Consider the following 27,058-nt stretch of genomic DNA (forward strand, 5'->3'; position numbering starts at 1 on the left):
TCCATTCCAACAGGTGGCGCAAGTGCACCTAAAGCTCGATTACCAAACAACCGCCATAAAACCAAAGAAGAAGACGTAGTTGTTTGCATACTGGAGAAGAGTTGTTGTAAAAAAAGTCAATTTTATCATGTCAAGACGGTGTTATTTTCACCCCGACTGCAAATCTCCTATATATGGCCTTCCCAAGGATGACAAAATTAGGGAGCAATGGTTAAGTTTTATTTTTAACTCGAGTTCTGAACATAACAACCCCAACATATTTCTCTGTGCTGCGCATTTTACGGAGGACAGCTTCATTAATCGTGAAGAATACAATGCTGGTATCGCACAAATGCTTAACCTGAAAAAGGAATCAGTTCCTACTTTATCAGGACAACGTGATGATAATGGACCAAACTCTGTAAGTATGCTTTATGTTTAATGCATAATTTGGCGCCGCTAGCCAGTTAAAGTTAGCTAAAGATAGTTTAATAAGAATAAAATGTATAAGTTTGAGAGCGTTAACTTATGTCATGAATTGTCTTTGGGAGTGAAGCACAGAGGAGATGGACCCAACGTGAGGGGGCGTATTCTTAAAAAACCTTGAGAACCACAACAATAGTATCTTAATCTTAACGCTGCAGCCTGCGGACGTCGCATATTCAGTCTGCATACGTCATCAAGCCTGGTTTATTTTAGTTAACTAAGCATTACATTCGCAATTCATACGATTAACTAAAAATAATAGTCAACTTTCTTATTGTTAATATTGTGAAATAAGACCGCCTTGATGACGTATGCACCCCACAAAGGCGACCTCCGGAGGCTGCAGCCTTCCGACTGAGAAAAGGCCACATGTGAATATGTTAAAATACGTAGTGTTTGGGTCAGTTGTGTGTTGATCAGCTTATAACATTTATAATCTTACTGTGTGTGTGTGTTATGTGTTGTCAGGATGTGGATTGTTGTGAAACTTCAGTCTATGTGACTGATGGGAGCTCCACAGACAGTCTGGATTCAGTGAGCATACACCAAGATCAGCTACTGATGGACAGACGGCTCTCATCCGGTCCCACACAGGAATCAGAGCTCGGTCTCACTTTACTTTGTTATAGCGAGTCAGACAGCGATCAGGAGGATGAATCTAATGATAAAAGCACCAAAGAGTCTCATGATATTGTCTGTAACGCTAAAGAACAGCAGGAGATCCTGCAGACCACAGTGAAGACGTGTTCAGTCCAACTGGAGGATTGCACGAACCTGATGGAGATAAAAATAGAAACTATAGAAGAGGAATGTGACACTGAGGACGATGATAAAGAAGAAGATAAGAATAAGCGTTATGATGAAGATGATGATTTTGACAATCACTGTATTCCTTCAGGTATGTTTTTTTTTATACTTTCTTTGCTTTGGTGTTAATTACTGTTTTGGTTCATGGCATAAAAAATGTATTAAAAAAGGTCATTTATTTCAATGGGACCTCTTTTTATTCACACGTGAATGCTGGAAAGCAAAAATGAGTCGAATTTCAAGCTTGCACTATAGATGGTTTCGGCAGTAACAACATAAACAAACGGCTTTTGTTGAACAAATGTAACTTCCGGTAAACTTTCGCACTGAATAAATACCAACAGAGTTATTTTATAGTATTTATTTTCTAATAAAAAGCTAAATAAGCAACAAGTAGATTACTTCTTGTTTATTATGTTTGCAGTTTGTGTAAATTTAAATTAAAAAAAAATATTTTCAATGCTAATGTGTTTCTTTCAGATGAGATCAATGGATCTTCTGATGAAGCAAAAACGCACAAGTGTCCATACTGTAAGAAGAGATTTCCTGATGCATTGAAGGTTAAGTCACATGTGCGTCTACACACTGAAGAGAAAACGTATCAATGCAGCATATGTGGAAAAACCTTTAGGCTTTTACGTTCTTTGAGGGCCCACGAAATAACACACAGGGCGGAGAAACCCTTTCCATGTTCACACTGTGATAAACGTTTTAGTAATAAAAACCGTGTGATGGTCCACGAGAGAGTTCACACCGGAGAGAAACCGTACCTGTGCCAAGACTGTGGGAAGAGCTTCTCTAAATCTCATTCTTTTAGAGTTCATCTGAGAGTTCACACCGGAGAAAAACCTTATCAGTGCTCTCAATGTGAAAAGAGCTTCGCACGTCCCGAGGCCTATAGGCTTCATCGGCGAGCTCACACTGGAGTGAAACCTTATCAGTGTAGTTTTTGTGGGAAGAGTTTCACTCGACGGGACAATTTATCGACACATCAGAGAATTCATACGGGAGAAAAACCTTACAAGTGCACTCAGTGTGATTTGGGATTTACACAAGCGGTTCTCCTGAGACTCCATCAGAAAAAACATACTGCAGGAAAACCTTAACATCTTTGGGAGATTTTCATTCATTTAGGACCTTTAAAAAACTCATCATGCTGAAGAACAAATTGTGAAAATGACAAATAACTAATATAAAAGATTGTTACAAACACTATTTTACATTTTGTAGAAGACTTTGTATTTTCTGTACTGTATTGAAAATAATAGCAGATTTAATTAAAAATCAGATGTATTTGCTGTAAGAATTTTTGTACATTTCTAGTTCTGTTACATTTATAATGTGATTTTTTTTATGTTAATGCATGTATGTGTATTTAATTTTATACATATACATTATAAATACATTTTTCAGTTTTTTTTTTTGTTCACCAGGAAGGTTTTATTACACAAATTTAATGTTAGTACGTGTATATTAATGGAAAAAAAATTCTGGGAATGGTCCGTAACTTAATTCTTGATTTAAATAGTTAATGTTGTGTTGTTATCTATCATTCCTCTAACTAAAAAAAACCTCAAACACATAATTTAATATAATGAGGGGGGTTCATAATACATTTTTTATTCAAATTCTGTATCTGTAATTATTTTCTATTATTATTTCAATGCACAGAGTGTATTTATGTAAATTGTATGCAATAAAAAATTAAATTTTTCACCATTTAAGATTTAATATTTAGGATTTTTCCTCCGGTTCCTCAATATGAGCTTCACCTCCATTCCAGCAGGTGGCGCAAATGCACCCCGAGCTGGTTTACCAAACAACCGCCACAAAACAAAAAAAGAAGACGTAGTTTGTTGGCCTGTTAGAGAAGAGTTGTTGTAATAAAGTCCATTTTATCATGTCAAGACGGTGTTATTTTCACCCCGACTGCAAATCTCCTATATATGGCCTTCCCAAGGATGACAAAATTAGGCAGCAATGGTTAAATTTTATTTTTAACTCGAGTTCTGAACATAACAACCCCAACATATTTCTCTGTGCTGCGCATTTTACGGAGGACAGCTTCATTAATCGTGAAGAATACAATGCTGGTATCGCACAAATGCTTATACTGAAAAATGAATCTGTTCCCACTTTATCAGGACAGCCTGCTGATAATGGACCAAAACCTGTAAGTATGCTTTATTTTGTGATGCGAGATAATGAAAAAAATATATATGAACGGAGATCAGAGCCATTTGCACACGACAGGGCCAGTCGCAATAGGTTGTAATACACATCTCCAGAGGATTTAGATTGGTTCTTTAATGTTTTGGACGCAATGACTTTGTCACAAGATTTAGCAAACTTTTAAGACCCTTAAAGCGAGTGTTTTTTTTTGCACTGTATTGCCCTGCGAGCGCGAGGTCTTGCTTTCTCCGGGCATGCGCGCATCTCTCTGCGGCGGCTCTCTGTAGTTACCTATGGTAATAACGCGTGAATGAGCTGTGTACCTGCAAAACAGCATTTCTATTCATTTATTTGGGTATTGTTTGATCTTTGTTTGTTTTGAAACTGGACTATTTGGACAAATAAACATAACTCGGATAATTTCCTCGGCACTGCTACTGCAAATAAAACTAAACTCAATACAATTCATATTAATGGGTCAATGACGTGACGTTAATTATGTTGGGTCCATATGGTTCAATTAAATGTAAAAGGGTTAAAATTTCAAATATATTTGCAGATTACTTGAATACATTTTCTTTTTTAAGGACCAAGTCTAAAATTTCTGGTTTTATTTCATTTTGAAAGAATATTTGGGCGGTAATTGCAAAAATGTCAGTGTGGTGTAACCAATCTGTGTCAATTGGTGTAACTAGTATAAATATATTAATAAAAAATGTGGAATAAAATATAATCATCTAGTTTAGTGTAATATGATTTTTTTCATAGATTTTACATAATTTGTCAACGATTATTTATAAAAACGGAGCTGTTTTCAGCATATGTCAGGACAAATATTACAAAAAGGCATTAAAAATTATATTTAGAAATATCTAATAAAATGATATTTTAAAATTATAATTTTTTATGATGATGAAGATTACACTTACATGCCATCAGGGTGGTTAAAATATGTAATATTTCGCACTCTTTGGTGCAATTGGCGGTTACACCATTTGACATTTTCAGGTCCATCCAGTCTTTTTATTGCATAAAATTAACATATATACACTGTGCATTTGAAATAAACCTGATGCATGTTTTTAAAACAAGTTTTTGTCACTGACCGTAATACAAATGTATGTCAAAAAGTTATTTAGTGGGTCAGTTGTTTGTCAGCTGATATCATTTATAATCTAATTGTGTGTGTTGTGTTGTCAGGATCTGGATTGTTGTGAATCTTCAGTGTATGTGACTGATGGGAGCTCCTCAAAAAGTCTGAATTCAGTGAGCACCGAACAAGATCAGACACTGATGGACAAACATCTCTCTGAAGAGACATCCGGTCCCACACAGGAATCAGAGCTCAGTCTTACTTTACTCTGTTACAGTGAGTCAGACAGTGATCAGGAGGATGAATCCTCTGAACAAACCACCAGAGACTTTCAGGTTATCGTCTGTAACGATGAAGAACAGCAGCAGATAATGCAGACCACGCTGAAGACGTGTTCAGTCCAACTGGAGGACTGCAGAAACCTATTGGAGAAAAAAATAGAAACCGACGATGATGATGATGAACAAGATGATGATGATGATAAAGAAGATAAGTGTGATGATGATGATGATGATTTTGTTCCTTCGGATGAGCCTTATGATGACGATAATGATCACTGTATTCCTTCAGGTATGTCTCATTTTTATTCTTTCTTGGCATTGGTGTAAATTCCTGTTTCGGTAAAGAGCATTCAGCAGCCCTGTGGTATTGAATTACATTTTGTATTAGCATAGCTTTATAAAACTTTGACAAACGTCATCTTTCAATGTCTTGCGAATGTGGAAAATGATCACCTTCTCGTTTTTTGCGTTTGCAGTTAGTGTAAAGTAAAAAATAAAAACTATTTTCAATGCTGTTCTTTTTCTTTCAGATGAGATCAATGAATCTTCTGATGAAGAAAAACCACACAAGTGTCCATACTGTAAGAAGAGATTTTCCAGTACAAGTCAGGTTAAGTCACATGTGGTTTTACACACCAAGGAGAAACCGTATCAATGCAGTGTATGTGGAAAAACTTTTAAGGTTTTACGTTCTTTAACCTTACACGAATTAACACACAGTGAGGAGAAACCCTTTCCATGTACACACTGTGATAAAGGTTTCAATAACAAACATAGTCTAACAAAACATATTAGAGTTCACACCGGAGAGAAACCTTTCCTCTGCCAACACTGCGGAAAGAGCTTCTCTAATACCAATGGTTTCAGAATTCATCAGAGAGTTCACACCGGAGAAAAACCTTATCAATGCACTCAATGTGAAAAGAGCTTCGCACGTTACCAGACCTTTAAGCTTCATCGGCAAGTTCACACTGGAGTAAAACCTTATCAGTGTGAGTTTTGTGGGAAGAATTTCACTCGACAGGACAATTTGGCAACACACCGGAGAATTCATACGGGAGAAAAACCTTACAAGTGCACTCAGTGTGATAAGGGATTCACCCAAGCGGTTCTCCTGAGACTCCATCAGAAAAAACATACTGGAGAGAAACCTTAACTGTAGAGATATTCAATCATGTAGGACATTTTAAAAGACTCAAAAGAAGAAACATGCTGAAGAACAAACTGAAAATGACAAAAACAAATAAAAAATCATGGTTACAAACATTATTTTACATTTATGGAAGACTTTGTATTTTCTGTACTGTATTGAAAATAATAGCAGATTTAATTGGATTCAATTAAAACTCTGATGTATTTGTTGTTTTTGTTTTATCTACATTTCTTGTTCTGTGACATTAATAATGTGATACTGGTATTTTCTATACATATTGGTAATTTTATACATATACATTATAAATACATCTGGGAATGGTCACCTAACTTTATTCTTGATTGTAAATAGTTAATCTGGTGTCAGGTGTTGTTATCATATTCCTCAAACAAACAAAAAACTCAAAGACATCATTTAATATAATGATGAGGATTCATAATAAATATATTTAATTCAAATTCTGTACCTGTAATTATTTTTTATTATCTTAAGTATTATAATTTAGAAGCAACATAATTTAGATTTAATATTTAGGATTTGTTTCTCCCGTTCCTCCTTATGCGCTTCACCTCCATTCCAGCAGGTGGCGCAAGTGCGCCTAAAGCTGGTTTACAAACAACCGCTATAAAAATCAAAGAAGAAGACGTAGTTGTTGGCCAGCTTGAGAAGATTGTTGTAATAAAGTGCTTTTTACCATGTCAAGACGGTGTTATTTTCACCCCGACTGCAAATCTCCTATATATGGCCTTCCCAAGGATGAGAAAATTAGGAAGCAATGGTTAAATTTTATTTTTAACTCGAGTTCTGAACATAACAACCCCAACATATTTCTCTGTGCTGCGCATTTTACGGAGGACAGCTTCATTAATCGTGAAGAGTACAATGCTGGTATCACACAAATGCTTATCTTGAAAAATGAATCAGTTCCTACTTTATCAGGACAACCTGAAGGACCAAAACCTGTAAGTATGTTTTATTCTATAATTATATGTTTTCAGTTGCTAGACAGTTAACTAAAGATTGACGTTTATATGTCATGAATTTTATTTGGGTAGTAGGGCACAAAGGAGATGGAGCACACGTGAGGGGGCGTAGGCTGTAGTGATGTTACGTTCGTGAGCGAATCGTTCTTTTGAACGAATCTTTTAGGTGAACGAATCGTTCTCTTTCACGCAATCTATTGACTCATAATTCTCGTTCATTAGGCTGAACAGTTGAGATATATCCAGCTGCAATCCAGCTGCAATCCCGCAGCGCCCACACAATCTAGGCCACCCGTCTCAGGCCGGAAGTGATGTTGAACCATATAGTGTTTTTGTAATGCGATTTATTTGTATAATATTTCAAAACAATATCTGAAAATACTAAAATATAATTATATATGTTGATGTATTAACATTTATTTTTATGTAGTTTACTAATGCAACATCATTGCATAGTGTTTTCCATTAGACAATTAAGATATAATATTTACTTCATGTTCATCATCAGTATCTAAATGTTTATTAGGTAACAAATACTTAAAGATACCGGGTATAAAAGTTTAATGTCAAACTTTGTTTACATTATACATTATACTTGTAATTTTCATATGAACAAACATTTTCTACACAAAATACAGAGATAAAGATTAATTTGAATGTTTAGCTCAAAATATAGAATAACAATAATAATATAGATACTTTATTATAAAATGTTAAAATTGCCAATTTGTATATAGGTGTGAGCAAAAATGTGCCGTTTTTGGGTGTGTCCTTTTAAATGCAAATTACTTGATCTCTGCACTAAGTGGCAGTGTTGTGGTTGGACAATGCAGATTAAGTGGTGGTATTATTATAATAAGATCCCCATCTGATATCTCAAGGGGAGCCAAATTTCAATTACCTATTTTTTCACATGCTTGCAGAGAATGGTTTACCAAAACTAAGTTACTGGGTTGATCTTAGCACAGTATAGACAGTGATAATGCAGTGCTGGTCCACAATACATATATTACACACACAATACAAGATATCCATACCTTCTTGGATAATTGAAACCGTGCTGGTGTGGTTTATTAAAATGTAATTTAACTTGGTGTACTACACTGTTGAAGTTGGTGTTATGCTGCATTTACTGCGCCGCTGTGTGAATGGCGCGGGAAACGCGCAACTTGAATAATCTGAATTTCTGTGGATTTCCTTGCCGCATTAACCAACTAGGACCTTTCTGTAGTAGTGATGTGATTACAGGAAGCAAGCGGAGTGACAGAGTCTCAGCAGAGTCGCAGAAGCACCTCCCATTATACGAATTTCCACGTAAATTTCTTGAATGACTAGAATTTCACGTGCGAATGAAGCGTCCAATTATAGCACGAATAGCACATTTTTGCCGCCTCTACTGTGGCTGGTGTTAACACAACATTATTATTTTTCTCTAATGCTGCTTTCACACCAGCTGCGGTAGAGTCGTCAAGTGCGAGTTATTTCAATGTTAAGTGAATGTCAAGACACGTTGACGCACGTTCTGGAGGTCTTGCAACGCTAATGAGCCGTTTAGTGCGGCACGGTACACGCGATTCCACCTCATTTGCGCGAATTGAGCGTTGTCACAGCAAATGCACAAGTTGAAAATGTGAACTTTGGCAGAAAAACGTGCACGTTAACCAATCAGGACCTTGCTCTAGTAGTGACGTGGTTACAGGAAACGAGCAGAGTCGCAGAAGCCCCTCCCATGACGCGATCTTCCGCGTGAATGTCTCAATGACTAGAATTTCATGGGCGAATGAAGCGAGTAAAATCATGCTACGTACACACCAAACCCGGGGAATCGTGTTACTCGCTCTAGATTACTCGCAGGATTTAAAGCAACACTTAAGACTTATTGCTCTTTGCTCCCCCTACAGGTTAGAAGCGTAATTGTTCATTACCACTGTCGTAAATACTGCAGCATAGCTGGCTCTGATTGGATTGTAGGTCTGCCGTAAAGCAGGTTTTTGTAGTTTTCACTCGAACTACAGGACCACTACCCCGACGGTTGGAAACTTCTTTAGTGCGGTTTTGGCCGATAGAGGGCTGCAAAGCGAATGTGAAAGTGCCATTCACCCTGTTTTGAGGGGATGAACCACGGAAACTTTTTTGGAAACGTTATTTTAAGGTAAAAAAACCTCTTCGGTTTGCTTTAACTTCGTGTCTTGCGAATTTTCCGCTCAAGTTGAATATTTTCAACTTGGGCGAAGACGCGTTTGAGGCGAATATTTTCAACTTGGGCGAAGACGCGTTTGAGGCGAATAGCGCGTGTTTTCGTGGACGCGTCTGATCGCGTCTTTGCATTGACTTTGTATGTAATCTACTCGCGCAAATTGTTGAACTCGCGTCTGGTGTAAACCCACGGTCAAACTGTTCAAGCGGCAAACTAGGCGTGGTACATGCGAATTTGATGCCTTAAACGCGGCTGGTGTGAACCCACGGTAAGGATTATAGCATGTGTACAAGGGATGAAATACAAAAAAGGCATATCATGCATATTATCTTTGACAAAGTAAATACAATTAGGTGCTCTAGATTTTTATTTTTATTTTTACACACCATAAAACAATAAATGTTTGAACTATGCGTTAAAAAACATATGAAAACTAAAACGAATGTGGTTTTAACACAAATACATATTTTCAACACCCAGGCAAAAAATAATGAACCATTAGCAAAAATAAAACTGTAAAAACATTAGGTTTAATGTTTAAAAATAAAATGTGAAAGATGTTTAAACAATCTGTATTAGAGGCCACTATTATACAAACAACAGCAAAGTGTTAAAGTTTGAGAGCTTGACATAACAGACACAAACATCAAGTATTTAGTAAAAACTTAAAACTGTACAGTTATGTGTTGATTCAGCTGATATCATTTATAATCTTATTGTGTGTTGTGTTGCAGGATGTGGATTGTTGTGAATCTTCAGTGTATTTGACTGATGGGAGCTCCTCAAAAAGTCTGAATTCAGTGAGCACCAACCAAGATCAGCTACTGATGGACAGACATCTCGCTGAAGGGACAACCGGTCCAACACAGGAATCAGAGCTCGATCTCACTTTACTCTGTTACAGCGAGTCAGACAGCGATCAGGAGGATGAATCTACTGAACAAGAGTCTTATGATATCGTCTGTAAAGCTGAAGAACAGCAGGAGATCCTGCAGACCACAGTGAAGACGTGTTCAGTCCAACTGGAGGACTGCAGGAACCTGATGGAGATAAAAATAGAAACTATAAAAGAGGAATGTGACACTGAGAATGATGAAGATGAGGATCATGATGATGATGATGATGATTTTGTTCCCTCGGATGAGCCTTTAGATGTCAATGAATCTTCTGATGAAGAAAAACCACACAAGTGTCCATACTGCAAGAAGAGATTTTCCGATGCAAGTCAGGTTAAGTCACATGTGCTTTTACACACCCAGGAGAAACCGTATCGATGCAGCGTTTGTGGAAAAACTTTTAAGTTTTTACGTTCTTTTAAAAAACACGAATTAACACACAGTGAGGAGAAACCCTTTCCATGTTCACACTGTGAGAAACGTTTTAGTAATAAACATATGCTAACACAACACGAGAGAGTTCACACCGGAGAGAAACCGTACCTGTGCCAACACTGTGGAAAGAGCTTCTCTAATAACAATGGTTTAAAAATTCATCAGAGAGTTCACACCGGAGAAAAACCGTATCAATGCTCCCAATGTGAAAAGAGCTTCGCACGTTACCAAGCCTTTAAGCTTCATCAACGAGTTCACACTGGAGTTAAACCATACCAGTGTGATTTTTGTGGGAAGAGTTTCAATCGGCAGGACAATTTGGTTACACACGAGAGAGTTCACACTGGAGAGAAACCGTACATCTGCAAACAATGTGGGAACGGCTTCTCAAATACCAGTGCTTTAAAATTGCATCAAAGAGTTCACACCGGAGAAAAACCTTATCAGTGCTCTGAATGTGAAAAGAGCTTCGCGCATCCCCGGGGTTATAAGCTTCACCTGCAAGTTCACACTGGAGTTAAACCTTATCCGTGTAATGTTTGTGGAAAGAGTTTCACTCGACGGGACAATTTATTGACACATCAGAGAATTCATACGGGAGAAAAACCTTACAAGTGCACTGAATGTGATAAGGGATTTACACAAGCGGTTCTCCTGAGAGCCCATCAGAAAAAACACCATGGAGAAAAACCTTAATATCTGTAAAGATATTCAGTCATGTAGGACATTTAAAGACTCATCAGAAGAAACATGCTAAAGAACAGACTGAAAAATTAATAAAAAATAAAAAAGGTTACAAACACTATTTGTAGAAGGCTTTGTATTTTCTGTACTGTATTGAAAATAATAGCAGATTTAATTAAAAATCAGATGTATTTGCTGTGAGACTTTTTTCAACATTTCTGGTTCTGTGACATTTATAATGTGATATTTTCTGTATTTTTTACAGTTTATAAAAATTTTATTTTATACATATACATTATAAATACATTATTTGGTACAGCCAGAAAGTTTTCTTTTCATAAATTGAGCATTAGTTCCTGTATATTAAGACATAAAAGAAATGTTTTGGCAACGGTCCCTAACTTTATTCTCAATTGTAAATTGAGTCATTGTAAATTGTAAATAAATAGTTAATGTTTTGTTGTTATCTATCATTTCTCTAACTAATAAATCTCACATCATTAAATATATAATGAGGAGGATTTATAATAAATATATTTGATTCAAATTCTGTATCTCTAATTATTTATAATAAAGGTATATATTAATTTAGACGCAACATAATTTAGATTTAATATTTAGGATTTGTCTCTCCCGTTCTTCCTTATGGGCTTCAACTCCACTCCAGCAGGTGGCGGAAGTGCACCCAGAGCTGGTTTACAAACAACCGCTATAAAACCAAAGAAGAAGACGTAGTTCGTTGGCTTGCTAGAGAAGAGTTGTAATAAAGTCCATTTTACCATGTCAACACGGTGTTATTTTCACCCCGACTGCAAATCTCCTATATATGGTCTTCCTAAAGATGACAAAATTAGGGAGCAATGGTTAAATTTTATTTTTAACTCGAGTTCTGAACATAACAACCCCAACATATTTCTCTGTGCTGCGCATTTTACGGAGGACAGCTTCATTAATCGTGAAGAGTACAATGCTGGTATCGCACAAATGCTTATCTTGAAAAATGAATCAGTTCCCACTTTATCAGGACAACCTGCTGATAATGGACCAAAATCTGTAAGTATGTTTTATTTTGTAATTATATATTTTTACTTTCAAGCGTAATTTGGCACAGCTAGCCAGTTAGCTATAGATTGAAGTTTTTAGGAGATGGACCACAGGTGAGGGGTCGTAGGCTGAGCAGTTGAGATTTATCCAGCTGCAGCGCCTTACAATTCAGGCCACCCGTCTGAGGCCGGAAGTGAGCAGTTGAGATTTATCCAGCTGCAGCGCCTCACAATTCAGGCCACCCGTCTGAGGCCGGAAGTGATGTTGAACCATATATGGTTTTTGTAGCGTTCTTATTTTTACATATTTTTTTGGATTTGTATGGATAATATTTGAAAACAATATCTGAAAATACTAAAACATAATGTAACTATTTATCTGTGGATTTATTTACATTTATTTTTATGTAGTTAACTAAAGTGTTTCCATAGTACGTATGTGACGTTTTAGCTCAAAATATCATATAGATTATTTATTATTATTAACACGTTAAAATTACCAGTAAATGGCAGTGCCGTGATTGGATAGTGCAGATTAAGTGACGATATTATCCCCTTCTGACATCACAAGGGGAGTCAAATGTCAATGACCTATTTTTTTACATACTTCCAAAGAATGGTTTACCAAAACGAAGTTACTGGGTTGAACTTAAGCACATTTTCTAAGTTGATAGAAGCACTGGGGACCCAATTATAGCACTTAAACATGAAAAAAGTCAGATCATTTTCATGATATGAAGAGTTTCGTTGCAAAACGAGATAACTCTGTTGATTGTGCATTCCAATTAATATCAATTCAACTGCAGTTGGTTTGTTTTGATTTAAACCTTCATAACTTAAAAAAATACAGCTAAGTAGCACCATAAAACAAAATAATAACATGATAACATAATAATAAACATGTTTTGACAAAAATGTTAAAAACGGAGTTATCTCGTTTTGCAACGAAACTCTTCATATGTCCCCTTTACGGAAAATAATCTTTCACGGGTGCTTTAATACATCTAATGATATATCAATTTCACTTTTTGCAAGCAGTTTGATCATACAGTAGCACAGTTCAGACAGTGATAATAATAATTGAACCCATGCTGGTGTGGTTTATTAAGGTGTAATTTAACTTTGTACACTCTTGGAGTTATTCTTTTTCAGCGTATATATTGGTTGTACGATTTCTATTTGAAGTATTTAGTGAAAACTAAAAGCTGTTCAGTTGTGTGTTGATCAGCTGATATCATTTATAATCTTACTGTGTGTTGTGTTGTCAGGATGTGGATTGTTATGAATCTTCACTGAATATGAATGATGGGAGCTCCACAGACAGTCTGGATTCAGTGAGCACCGAACAAGATCAGCCACTGATGGACAAACATCTCTCTGAAGAGACATCCGGTCCCACACAGGAATCAGAGCTCAGTCTCAATTTACTCTGTTATAGCGAGTCAGACAGCGATCAGGAGGATGAATCTAATGATAAAACCGCCACAGAGACTTACAATGTTGTCTGTAACGCTGAAGAACAGCAGCAGATCCTGCAGACCACAGTGAAGACATCTACAGTCATACTGGAGGACTTTAAGAACCAGATGGAGATAAAAATAGAAACTATAGAAGAGGAACATAACACTGATGATGATGATGATGACGATGACGATGAAGATGATTTCGTTCCTTCGGATGAGTCTAATGATGATGATAATCACTGTATTCCTTCAGGTATGTTTCTTTTTTTATTCTTTCTTGGCATTGCTGTAAATGCCAAGAAATCGTGCAAATCAAACGTTTCTCTACCAATCAGAATAAAGCATTCAGCAGCCCTGTGGTATTAAATCAAATTTTGTATTAGCATAGCTTTATAAAATACTTTAAAGAACCGACAAATGTCATCTTTGAATGTCATGAATGTGGTAAATGATACAAAATCACCCTGTTTACTGTGTTTGCATTTGTGTAAATTTAAGTAAAATAACAACTATTTTTAATGTTGTTGTGTTTCTTTCAGATCAGATCAATGAATCTTCTGATAAAGAGAAACCACACAAGTGTCCATACTGTAAGAAGACATTTTCCAAAATAACTATGGTTAAATACCATGTGCGTTTACACACCAAGGAGAAACCGTATCAATGCAGTATATGTGGGAAAACCTTTAGGCTTTCATGTTCTTTAAAATCGCACGAAAGAACACACAGCGGGGAGCAACCCTTTCAATGTTCACACTGTGATAAACGTTTTAATTATAAATATTATTTAACGCAACACGAGAGAGTTCACACTGGAGAGAAACCTTTCCTCTGCCAACACTGCGGGAAGAGCTTTCCAAAACATCAGAATCTTACATTTCATCAGAGAGTTCACACCGGTGAAAAACCTTATCAGTGCTCTCAATGTGGAAAGAGCTTCGCGCGTCCCGGGACCTATAAGACTCATAAACAAGTTCACCTTGGAGTTAAACCTCATCCGTGTAGTTTTTGTGGGAAGAGTTTCACTCGACAGGACAATTTGGCGACACATCAGAGAATTCATACGGGAGACAAACCTTACAAGTGCACCCAGTGTGATATGGGATTTACACAAGCGGTTCTCCTGAGACTCCATCAGAAAAAACATACTGCAGGAAAACTTTAACATCTGGAGAGATATTCAATCATGTAGGACATTTAAAGACTCATCAGAAGAAACATGCTAAAGAACAGACTGAAAAGATGACAAAAATTAATAAAAAAAATGGTTACAAACACTATTTTACATTTGTAGAAGAATTTGTATTTTCTGTACTGTATTGAAAGTAATAGCAGATTTAATTTGATCTAAGTAAAACTCAAATGTATTTGCTGTGAGACTTTTTTCAACATTTTTGGTTCTGTGACATTTATAATGTGATATTGGTATTTTCTGTATTTCTTTACATAAATTAGCATTAGCTAATTAGCATGAGCATTAGTAGCTGTGTATTCAGAAATAAAAACAAATGTTTTGGCAACGGTCCCTAACTTTATTTTACAATTGTAAATTGAGTTATTGTTAATTGTAAATAAATAGTTAATGTTTTGTTGTTATCTATCGTTCCTCTAACTAAAAAAACACAAACACATAATTTAATATATAATGAGGAGGATTCATAATAAATATATTTTATTCAAATTCTGTATCTCTAATTATTTATAATAAAGATATATATTAATTTAGACGCAACATAATTTAGATTTAATATTTAGGATTTGTCTCTCCCATTCTTTCTTATGGGCTTCACCTCCATTCCAGCAGGTGGCGCAAGTGCACCTAAAGCTGGTTTATCGCACAACCGCCATAAAACAAAAGAAGACGACGTAGTTGTTTGCATGCTGGAGAAGATTTGTTGTAAAAAAGTGCTTTTTACTATGTCAAGACGGTGTTATTTTCACCCCGATTGCAAATCTCCTATATATGGCCTTCCTAAAGATGAGAACATTAGGGAGCAATGGTTAAGGTTTATTTTTAACTCGAGTTCTGAACATAACAACCCCAACATATTTCTCTGTGCTGCGCATTTTACGGAGGACAGCTTCATTAATCGTGAAAAGTACAATGCTGGTATCGCACAAATGCTTATCTTGAAAAATGAATCGGTTCCAACTTTATCAGGACAACGAGATGATACTGGACCAAAACCTGTAAGTATGTTTTATTTTATTATTGTGTGTTTTACTTTAAAGCGTAATTTGGCGCCGCTAGCCAGTTAGCTAAAGTTTGAAGTTTTTCTGTAATGCATTTCTTTGGGGAGTGGTGCACAAAGGAGATGGACCACACGTGAGGGGTCGTAGGCTAAACAGTCGAGATTTATCGAGCTGCAGCGCCTCACAATTCAGGCCACCCGTCTCAGGCCGGAAGTGATATTGAACCATATATGGTTTTTGTAGCGTTCTTATTATTTTTACATCAATTTTAATGGGGTTTATATGTGTAATAGTTGAAAACTACTTCTGAAAATACTAAAACATAACGTAATTCTGTTGGTTTATTAACATTTATTTTCATGTAGTTAACTAAAATATTTTGTATGTAAAGTTTTAGCTCAAAATACCATATAGATAATTTATAATAGCATGTTAACATTTACTCTATAGGTGTGAGCAAAAATGTGTCGTTTTGGGTGTGTCCTTTAAAATGCAAATGAGTTGATCTCTGCAGTAAATGGCAGTGCCATGGTTGGATAGTGCAGATTAAGGGACGGTATTATCCCCTTCTGACATCACAAGGGGAGCCAAATGTCAATGACCTATTTTTTTACATACTTCCAAAGAATGGTTTACAAAAACTAAGTTACTGGGTTGTTCTTTTTTACATATTCTAAATTGATTGAAGCACTGGGGACCCAATTAAAGCACTTAAACATAAAAAAGTCAGATTTTTATGATGTGTCCCCTTTAAGGAAACATGATCTTTCAAAGGCGCTTGAATACATCTCATGAAATATCAATTTCAGTTTCATCATACAGTAGCACAGTTTAGACAGTGATAATGATAATTGAACCCATGCTGGTGTGGTTTATTTAGATGTAATTTAACTTGGTACACTCTTGGAGTTGGTGTTATTCTTTTTCACCTTATATATTGGTTGTATGATTTCTATTTGAAGTATTTCATGAAAAATAAAAGCTGTTCAGTTGTGTGTTTATTCAGTTGATATCATTTATAATCTTACTGTGTGTTGTGTTGTCAGGATGTGGATTGTTGTGAAACTTCAGTGTATGTGATTGATGGGAGCTCCTCAGAAAGTCTGGATTCAGTGAGCGTTGAACAAGATCAGCCACTGATGGACAAACATCTCCCTGAAGAGACATCCGGTCCCACACAGGAATCAGAGCTCGATCTCAATTTACTCTGTTACAGCGAGTCAGACAGTGATCAGGAGGATGAATCTACTGATAAAACCACCAAAGGGTCTCATGATATCGTATGTAATGCTGAAGAACAGCAGGAGATCCTGCAGACCACAGAGAAGACGTCTTCAGTCCAACTGAAGGATTGCAGGAACCTGATGGAGAGACAAATAGAAACTATAGTAGTGGAAGATGACACTGATGATGAAGATGATGATGATGATTATGATGATGATGATGATGAAGAAGATAAGAAAAAGCGTTATGATGACGATGATGATGATTTCGTTCCTTCGGATGAGTCTAATGATGATGACTGTATTCCTTCAGGTACGTCTCTCTTTTTTATTCTATATTGGCAATTGTGTAAATGCCAAGAAATCGTGCACACCCAATCAGAAAGATGAATTCAGCAGCCCTGTGGTATAAAATCAAATTTTGTATTAGCATAGCTTTATAAAACACTTTAAAGAACCGACAAATGTCAATCTTTGAATGTCATGAATGTGGAAAATGATACAAAATCACCTTGTTTGCAGTTTGTGAAATAAATCTATTTTTAATGTTGTTGTGTTTCTTTCAGATGAGATCAATGACTCTTCTGATGAAGAGAAACCACACAAGTGTCCATACTGTAAGAAGAGATTTTCCGATACAACTAAGGTTAAATACCATGTGCGTTTACACACCAAGGAGAAACCGTATCAATGCAGTATATGTGGGAAAACCTTTAGGCTTTCATGTTCTTTAAAGTCACACGAAAGAACACACAGCGGGGAGCAACCCTTTCCATGTTCACACTGTGGTAAACGTTTTAGTTCTAAATATTATTTAACGCAACACGAGAGAGTTCACACTGGAGAGAAACCTTTCCTTTGCCAACACTGTGGGAAGAGCTTTGCTAAAGCCGATGGATTTAAATTTCATCTGAGAGTTCACACCGGAGAAAAACCTCATCAGTGTTCTCAATGTGGAAAGAGATTCGCACATCCCCGGGGCTATAAGGCTCATAAACAAGTTCACCTCAGAGTTAAACCTTATCCGTGTAATATTTGTGGGAAGAGTTTCACTCGACAGGACAATTTGGCGACACACCAGAGAATTCATACGGGAGAAAAACCTTACAAGTGCACCCAGTGTGATATGGGATTTACACAAGCGGTTCTCCTGAGACTTCATCAGAAAAAACATACTGCAGGAAAACTTTAATATCTGTAGAGATATTCAATCACGTAGGAAATTTAAAATACACATCAGAAGAACAATGCTGAAGAACAACAGACTGTGAAAATGACAAAAAGTCATTCACAAACACAAGTTTATGTTTTCTTTTTTTTGTAGTATATTGAAAATAATAACAGCTTTCATAAATACATTAATTAGATTAAAAAAACTCTAATGTATCTGCTTACCACATTTCTAATTCTGTGACTTTGTTTTTGGTTCACATGGAAAGTTTTTTTTTTACAGAAATTTTATGTTAGTATATTCAAAAATAAACAAATGTTCTGGGAACGGTGCCCTAAATTCTTTATTGTGCCACACCTCACTTCAATAGTTCATTTTTTGTTGTTATCTATCATTCATCTAATCTAACTTAAATAAGTAAAAACATATTTTAATATAATGGGAAAAATTACATCAATATGATGTAAGAGATATATACATATATAATAAAAAATGTATATACATATTTTATATTTATATATAATTGTAAATACTTAATATATAACTAATCTATAAATAGATTTTTGTTTTCTTAAAATTAAACATGCATGCATATTTATATACACATAATTATTATACTCACTACACACACGCACATAAACAAAAACTTTTATTTTGCAAACGATTAGTCGCAATTAATCGTTTTGCAGTCCTAATTCAAATATGCAATAAAACTTTTTACAACTTACTTTACTTAAACTTATTTAGATTTCACTTATATGTATAAGTGTATCCATTTAAGAGATAGTTCACCCAAAAATGAATATTGCATCGACTGCTGTTATTCTAAACCTGTATGAATTTCTTTTTTCTGATGAACACGAAAGAAGATATTTCGATAAATGGATGCAAAAATGATGCACTATATTTTTAAGTAAATCCAGACTTTATTTTTTGTGGGAAGAGTTTCACTGGTGTGATCTATAAGATAAATAGTTTGATGCAAGATTTATCTCTTGGAATAAATTTATTAAAGCAACACTATGTAGTTTTTTTTTTACCTTTAAATAATGTCTCTAAAATTATTTCAGTGATAGAACATCTTTTAACTGGACAAATTTTACTGTTGCTGCAACCTGAGCAGCCTCCTAGCTGCTACAAGCACACTCTGAAAGTGGCGGTGGAGGGTAGAGCACACAGCCCCGCCCCTCCACCTGCCTGCAGAAGAGTGTCTGATACCAGGCACTGTTGCGCTTTTCAACCACATGGGGGAGCTGTAAGTCATTTTTACATGGAAACTACATAGTGTTGCTTTAATTCGTTTTTTATTTTTAGAATATAAAATTAAGTTCTTTTATGAATTAAGTCAAAGTCTGGCAAATAATATACGATATTTAAAGAGAAGATGTCACATTAAAGTACTGTATATTTACATACTGCAAACAGTGTGCAGGTTGGATAGCAGCATTTGTAGAAAAGTGTCTGGTGCAGTTTGTGTGATTGATGTGTGTGTGTTAAGGTAGTGCCACAGTTTAGTGCCTCTGTCTAGAGAGAGGAGACAGTTCAGCTTCCTTAACAGCCTGTTAAGTGTTTTCCGGGTTAATTTGTTGTTGTACGTGTCCAGAAGAGAAGGGAGTGTAAAGCCACAGGGATTTGAGGTGGGGGGTGGTGCAATTTTTCAAACCTAGTAATGCAGCTGGTGAGGATGCCTTTGATGCGGCCCGGTAGAACTTTTAATTCACTATATATATATATATATATATATATATATATATATAACTATATATATATATATATATATATATATATATATATATATATATATATATATATATATAATTAAAATTGTTATGTTTAGATTTATTCTGTGTTGCTATGAAAGTTATTGACATGACTAGTAATTACAATGTATCCATGTTACCGCAATGACTTAAATCAGGCTAGTACTGGACTAAAATCCCGGATTAGATGGCACATCTAATGAAAAGAGTAAACTCTGTTACTGCAGTCTAGTCTCAAATTATATTATGCCAAATATAAGAATTTGTAGATGTTTGAAATTGTTTTTGCAACATTTAAAGTGTATGTTATATAACATGTACTATTACAAGGACACTTCACCATACTTTGAGAGAGCTGCACAATGCTGTTCCTGACTCAATAAAATAATGTTTATTGCCTTAGCTCCACTCTTTACTCATAAATAATATGCATTAGATAAAAGAAAGACCACTGAGTGCTGCTATTATATTACCACTCAGACCTTGTGGCATTAAGACCAATTACAGTAGCCTACACACTCAGGTTAATATTCTCTGGTGGCCCTTAGGAGTTAATGTTAGCCCCTGCCTTGAAAGTAAATCAAGAAATCACTCCCGCTGTATTTTGATGTCATCTGCCTGTTGGTCTCTGTGACAGCACATTATGTTAACCCAACCCACTTGAAAGTTGCATTAGGCTTTGTAGCCTATCATCAACCCTTTCTGTCCTGACAACACTTACAGTGTAAAGTCTGCTTGAGTCCTTGAGAGAGGAGAGAGATTTTCAGAGAATCATCAAGTAAGTAAACCTTTCAAGTTCATTGCTCGTTCTATTTACATTAAAGTTGCACAGACTTTTTCAGTATAGGCATATTAAGATCATGGACGTCTGAAGCAGCAACAACAACAACAATTTTTTGGGTGGATCCCCTCGTCCACCCCCCTAAAAACATTTACTAGAGTAGATGGCATTTTCTAATTCTGTTGCCTTTTTAAATTAAACAATTATTTTTATTGAATAACGATAGAGGAAAGACAGTAGAGGTCAGACTTCTGGTAATAGCTGACATCCTTTGACGGAGCAGCCGATCCGCACTTTACCTATTCAAAATGATACATCAGAGGAGCTGTTCAGTACTGAAACCGTCATCCGTCTACGTCATTCTTTCCTTGCATGTTTAAAGTAGTTTGGTAAAAATAGCCTTCTTTTTGTCAGTAGTATAGCAAGTATGCCTATATAGTTTTTATGTCATATATATTTTTTGTGATATGACCTGTTTATTAATTTTTTTCTGTTACATCAATGATGACAGTAAAATATGTTTTTGTTTTTTACAAATTCTGCCCTGAGAACTTGGCAAGATGTCTTTGTATGCCGGTTTTACCAAGATTGCACCTTAAAAGAATTCGAGATCATGGTTAGTTTTTTTGAGAAGAGTCAGTCGTTAAATGACAGTGGTAGCCTAATTCATAAATAAGTGACTTTCACATCACTATGGACAATGATCTGACGCCAAGCTGTCTTTATATCATTTTGCTAAATATCTTTTCTACTGTAGGCTACTTTTTATTAGAAATACATACACTAAAAAAATTACTTATATCATTTTACAATTTTTTTTTTAAGGTAAGTGGTTGCAATAAATTTATTTAAGCTGGATTTAAACAAAAAAAGACTAGTAAAGTAAAATGAAATAAAAAACTTTTGTTTAGCTTAAATGAATTGAGTAAATTTAATGAATAATTTTTTCTTTTCTTTTTATTATTTTTACTGTTTTAAAAATATTATTTACCTGTCAAGGTTATATTCTTCACCTTTCTTACATTATGTAGTTTGGTTTAAATTTTGATGTTTTTACGTTGTTGTTGGTTTGCTGTTTTTATTAACAGGCACCTCTGTGCATATAAAGCACATTTAAACTGAAACAGAGGGATGGAGAAAAAGTGATCGATAAATAAAGCACATTTTTATATATACAACTGTTGTGATTTTATCTGCAGTTTTTTATAATTAAATTATTTAAATAAAATAAAATAATTTAATTATAGTTCAATTAATGTTTATTTTATTTATTTATTTATTTTTTGTTGAAGATGCAAGTCAGAACCTGAAGGCAGTGGCCCCCGTCGTTTCTTCATTCGTAATGTGGATTTTGTACCCTATGACTCTCCACCTCATATTCCTCTTCCTGGGCTTATTTGGTATGTAGTAATTGTTTGCATAATATATACATGTACTGTAGGCTCTGACTCATCAAGCTAATATAATGTTTTTCTATAGGTTAATTACATAACATTGCAATTTATGCAACCTGTGAGGAAATATTAATTTTGTTTTGCATTCCAATTTCTGTATTGCTCCTATTCAATCTTAAACATGTTTATTTGCTATGCTAAATAGTTTCTGTCTGTTTCTGTGTTCGATAGGTGTGTTTGGTGATACAGATGAAGTGAAGTCAGTGTCAGTGAAGAAGGGAGATCATGTTACTCTTCACACTAATGTTACTGACATACAGATAGATGATCACATAATGTGGATGTTTGGAGATGAAGGGGATCTTATAGCTGAAATCTATAAGAAAAAAATTCGTAGGTATAACATTAAAATGTTGTTTGGAGACAGACTGAAGCTGGACAGTCAGACTGGATCTCTCACCATCACAAACACCAGAATCACAGACTGTGGACTTTACGAACTAAGGGTCTACAGCATCAAAAACTCATTTGAGAAATACAACGTTACTGTCGATCGTAAGTGATTTAAAGGTCCTGTTTCCCATCTTCTTCTTTTTTTTTGATCTCCTTCAGAATTCATATCAGCTACTGTGTGTTTACACATGTAAATTGGGAAGGATTTCTTGATTTGTAAATTAATATATTATTGTAATTTCTTCAACAAAATGTACAGATCCTCAACATGTGTGAACATCACCAGCTGTTCTATGACATATGTCATAATAAAAACAAAGTCAATGTATTCAAGAACAGTGAACAGAAAAAGTAAATACAAATTTAGAGATAAAAAGAGAGTAAATTTATTTCTGTTTGTTTTCCAGCTGTGAACTCGTCCCAATCTTCATCATCAACAAGCTCCAAATGTGTGTTGTTGTGTTTACTGTTAAATTTGACCTTTATTGTATGGTCATGAATCTAAATTGTGTTTTTATTTGTCTTTTCTTAAATTGAACTTCGTCTCTGGCTGAATGGTATACATACCTGGGTGTCATTACATGTATCCAGAATATCACAAGGAACTAACTACAAGTGAAAGTTTGGGTGAAAGTCCCAGGGTGGCGTTTCATTTATTTAGATATTTGAGTAGGGTAAGTGTATCCATTAAAGTTCTCCCAAAAATGAAAATTCTGTAATCATTTTCTCATCCTCATGTTGTTGTAAATGTGAATTTCTTTTCTCTGAAGAACACAAAGATATTGTAAAAGTGATGGTAAGCACACAGCTGATTGTAAACATTGACTTCCATAGTAAGAAAAACAAATACAATAGAAATGAATGGGTACCGTCAACTGTGTGCTTACCATCATTTATCAAAATATCTTCAAAAACAAAAAAAGACATTTATACAGGTTTAAAACAACATGAGGATGAGAAAATGATGACAGAATTAAAATTTTGGGGTGAACTGTCATGTCTTTAGTATTTAAATGTGTATATAGTTGGATGTTATTTCAATTGTCCAGTAGAAGGCAGCACATTCCTGTAAATTTAATGCAAGTACTGCAGCAACCTAATTACTCATAGCAGACAAAATGGCATCGTGGAGGGTTAAGATGTTATGTCCTTGGTTTCTGCATTTTGCCTAATTTCCTGGTGATTCCTTAAGTATTTTCAGTCAGTCTGTGTCAATGGCGAAATGTAAGTGTTCCAGTTGTTGAATCTAGAGCTGAAATTGCTGATGGTATTTTTAATTATTGATGGAAAAATGAAGCTTGGTACTGTATGTTCTAAGATTCAAAGCTTCACGTGTGTAACACAGCGCCATCTGTTGGTTAACTAAACATATAGCAGTTGCTTCTGGAAGAAGCTCTGTTGAATGAAAGTGAGGCTTCGTTTTTAAATAGCCAATGAATCAGAGCTGAAAACTATGACTCAAAATGATGGACTTCATTATGTTAAAGTTAGCTTGTCCTAGGGAATCATATGTCTTGATACATCAAGAAAGCTTGCTTAACCGCTTTATTATGCTCCGGGTCAGTTTGACCCATTGTGATTTTTAAGCTGACTGTAAAAAAACAGTTTACCTGAAATTTTATTCTTTTCAAAGCAACTGTACAGACTCAAATTAAATATATGTTGTTAGTGTTTGTTGCTATATTGGTGTTTTACTGTCCTGAAATGGTGTAAAAATGCTTTCCCTCACTCTTTTCAGTATTAAAAAAGACTTTCACAGACAAAGATGATAAAAGTGAGCTATTTACAATGTCTATGAAATACTACATAAGTAATCTTTTTCCTTCCAGACATTTTGTCACTTTTTTCATTCATGGCCATGAACATGCATGCAAAGTGAGTATACACTGATGTCTTTTGAAGTGTATTTTTAAACACAAATAATGATTTTTTTTTTTACGAATTTTGATGTTCGGGGGTCAATCTGATAAAGACTTTCTCAGACACAGAAAAGTAAAAGTAAACTATTATTTCTATTTTCAAAAAAATACTATTTAGAGCAGATTAATTCAGACCCACAGTAAATCCAGAGGTGACTAAAGGTCATGCCAGTTGTGTCCCACAAAACATGACACCAAAACAAGCACCATTTGTGTAAAAAATGCAAGAAGTCAGAAAGCACAAGCTTAAAGTGTTTAGGAAAAGAAAAGCTTAATTTTATTTCACAGCAATATTAAATAGTTTATTTAGGATGTTTTAAACATAGGTATGTTAAAAAACACGTTGAATTAAAAATGTTAAATGTTTTAACATTTGTTAAAATAAACATGTTAAAATATGTGGATTAAAAATCATACTTTTTAATATTAAGTGTTTGTAATGTGTGACAAATACTGATAAAATGGTCCTGTTCATACCTAATCCCTACTTGTTTTTCATAATGTGATATTTAAAGGAACAGTATGTAAGAAATGTATATCAATTAATCATAAAATGGCCCTGATATGTCACTAGACATTAAGAAATCAGTTTCATTTCAAAAACTTATATCACTGACAACAGTGGTCTGGCCAGGATATTGTCATTTAAAAAGTGGAGTTGCAGCCCTCAACTGATGTTTATGTTGTCATTTTGTGTATTGGCCGCCAGTTGTGTGATTGCAGTACCAGTTTTAGCCACAATCCTACATACTGTTCCTTTCAGGAATTGCATTGAATCCAATGCGGGTCAAATGCTCCATCAAAATCGTCACATAAATCAAACACAATTAACCTGTGAATGACACTAGTAAGATTAAGATACTCTGCCAAAAAAAATGAAGAAAAAAACTGGGTTGGAATAGAAAGGTAAGAATATAAGTAAGTAAGTTATGACATATTTTCAGTGTGATGAGAATGCTGGAAAGGTCTTATTAAAATAAAATAGTGGCACACCAGAACCTAAGGTTCAAAAAAGTGTAAACTCTGTTTCTGCAGTCTAGTCCTATTATGTGAATTGTATTGTGCAAAATATGAGAATTTGTAATTGTTTGAAATAGTTTTAGCAATTTTTGCAATATGTAATCATTTGTTATATTACATGTACTGTTACAGGGAAGCTTCACCATACTTTGAGAGAGCTGTTCAATGATGTTTCTTGCCTTGGATCCACTTTATACTTATAGGTAATAACTATGTATTAAAGAGGAGAAAGACCAATGAGTATTATGAAGTTATATCCCCAGCCAGAACTAATGGCATTAAGACCAAGTAGAGTAACTTACAATTTAATCTGTTAATATTCTCCATCTGACATATGATCCATTATAGTAAACCTAACACGAAAGAGGCAATCTATTAGATGTGCTAAGACTAAAAGGAATCACATTCTTGTTAATGCGCATGCTCGGAAAGTTTATGAATACTCTTGTAAGCTCCACCAACTGAAACTGAATATCTCAAAAATAAAAAATCTAATAACATTGTCTCCTTTTAAATACTGTTGTTGCAACCTAAATGGATGCTGGCTATCAAGCAGGCGAATAGTTTCTGTTGTGTTAGGGGTGTGGCCTTTGGGGACATGATTTCAGGCCTGTCCAAAAAAAATCCTGATTTCTATAATTTACAGTATTTGTAACGTGTTTTAGCAATACAAATCTAACATTTATAATGTGTCTAGAAACAATTGAAGAGCAAACACAGACCAGAAGTTTACTTCGGACCAGGCATGTAACATACATTTGTCTGATAAGACTTGTCTTAAAATGAACTGAGAAAACAGGAAAAACATTGTATGGGATAAAGTTAATAAAGTATGGTAACAACAGTAGGATCTAGATATAAAAGTAATTCACATGTACACAGCTATGCCCTAAATCTGTGAGTTGAATTCATATTCATCATATAAGGAGACATCTAAAACATTATGGGAGGGGGCGGGGGGCTGAGGACTGGAGTTGAGAAACACTGATGTAGCCTATCATCATCCTGTCCTGATAACACTTAAAGTAATCGAGTGCAGTCTGCATTAGTTCTTATGATAGCCAAGAGAGATAGTTTTACAGAGACAAACCTCACCAAGTAAGTAAACCTTTCATTAAAAGTTCATTGCTTGTTTTATTTACCTTAAAGTTTCACACATCTCTCCAGTTGACATATTTAGATTACTGAGAAACCTTGATAATCTTTAAATAGGTAAACTTTCTGTAGTATTCTGTATTTCTATTGGATCTTGATTGATTATTAGTTTTAATGGCAGAATGTTTTAATGATTAGATTGGAAATTATATAATTATATATCAGTTTTGATCAAAAGAACAGAAATAAAGCCATACGGGGCTTGAATGACACAGTAATGAGTAATTATTGAAAAAATGTTTAAGGCACTTTCATGATGGGCAGTGATCTGATGTAAAGCTGTCTTTATATCATTTTTCTAGAGATCTTCTCTTACT

The 27,058-nt window shown here is 35.0% G+C and overlaps 5 protein-coding genes and 1 long non-coding RNA gene across 6 annotated transcripts; all 6 read left to right on the forward strand.

Moving 5' to 3' along the window:
- Window positions 1-37: 37 nt before the first annotated feature.
- Window positions 38-2,921, forward strand: LOC135721406 (uncharacterized). Its single transcript, XM_065243613.1, has 3 exons — window positions 38-400; window positions 934-1,363; window positions 1,753-2,921. Exons 1-3 carry the CDS (start codon window positions 128-130, stop codon window positions 2,376-2,378), a joined length of 1,329 nt encoding a protein of 442 aa, XP_065099685.1. The 5' UTR covers window positions 38-127; the 3' UTR covers window positions 2,379-2,921.
- A 191-nt stretch (window positions 2,922-3,112) lies between these two features.
- Window positions 3,113-6,176, forward strand: LOC135723905 (uncharacterized). The gene is made up of 3 exons (XM_065244456.2): window positions 3,113-3,445; window positions 4,645-5,107; window positions 5,349-6,176. Exons 1-3 carry the CDS (start codon window positions 3,173-3,175, stop codon window positions 5,972-5,974), a joined length of 1,362 nt encoding a protein of 453 aa, XP_065100528.1. The 5' UTR covers window positions 3,113-3,172; the 3' UTR covers window positions 5,975-6,176.
- A 429-nt stretch (window positions 6,177-6,605) lies between these two features.
- Window positions 6,606-11,656, forward strand: LOC135723873 (uncharacterized). Its single transcript, XM_065244454.2, has 2 exons — window positions 6,606-6,933; window positions 9,886-11,656. Exons 1-2 carry the CDS (start codon window positions 6,667-6,669, stop codon window positions 11,176-11,178), a joined length of 1,560 nt encoding a protein of 519 aa, XP_065100526.1. The 5' UTR covers window positions 6,606-6,666; the 3' UTR covers window positions 11,179-11,656.
- A 229-nt stretch (window positions 11,657-11,885) lies between these two features.
- LOC135723922 (uncharacterized) lies at window positions 11,886-15,268 on the forward strand. The gene is made up of 3 exons (XM_065244457.1): window positions 11,886-12,219; window positions 13,478-13,925; window positions 14,212-15,268. The coding sequence occupies exons 1-3, from the start codon at window positions 11,947-11,949 to the stop codon at window positions 14,835-14,837; spliced, it is 1,347 nt and encodes a 448-aa protein (XP_065100529.1). The 5' UTR covers window positions 11,886-11,946; the 3' UTR covers window positions 14,838-15,268.
- A 183-nt stretch (window positions 15,269-15,451) lies between these two features.
- On the forward strand, window positions 15,452-18,500 carry LOC135723889 (uncharacterized). Its single transcript, XM_065244455.2, has 3 exons — window positions 15,452-15,862; window positions 16,912-17,401; window positions 17,655-18,500. The coding sequence occupies exons 1-3, from the start codon at window positions 15,452-15,454 to the stop codon at window positions 18,278-18,280; spliced, it is 1,527 nt and encodes a 508-aa protein (XP_065100527.2). The 3' UTR covers window positions 18,281-18,500.
- A 2,181-nt stretch (window positions 18,501-20,681) lies between these two features.
- On the forward strand, window positions 20,682-22,695 carry LOC135721047 (uncharacterized). Its single transcript, XR_012335949.1, has 3 exons — window positions 20,682-20,797; window positions 22,093-22,200; window positions 22,426-22,695. It is a non-coding gene; the product is annotated as an uncharacterized lncRNA (long non-coding RNA).
- The last annotated feature ends 4,363 nt before the right edge of the window (window positions 22,696-27,058 follow it).

This window comes from Paramisgurnus dabryanus, chromosome 24 (genome assembly GCF_030506205.2).
Source record: "Paramisgurnus dabryanus chromosome 24, PD_genome_1.1, whole genome shotgun sequence".
Classification (NCBI taxonomy): domain Eukaryota; kingdom Metazoa; phylum Chordata; class Actinopteri; order Cypriniformes; family Cobitidae; genus Paramisgurnus; species Paramisgurnus dabryanus.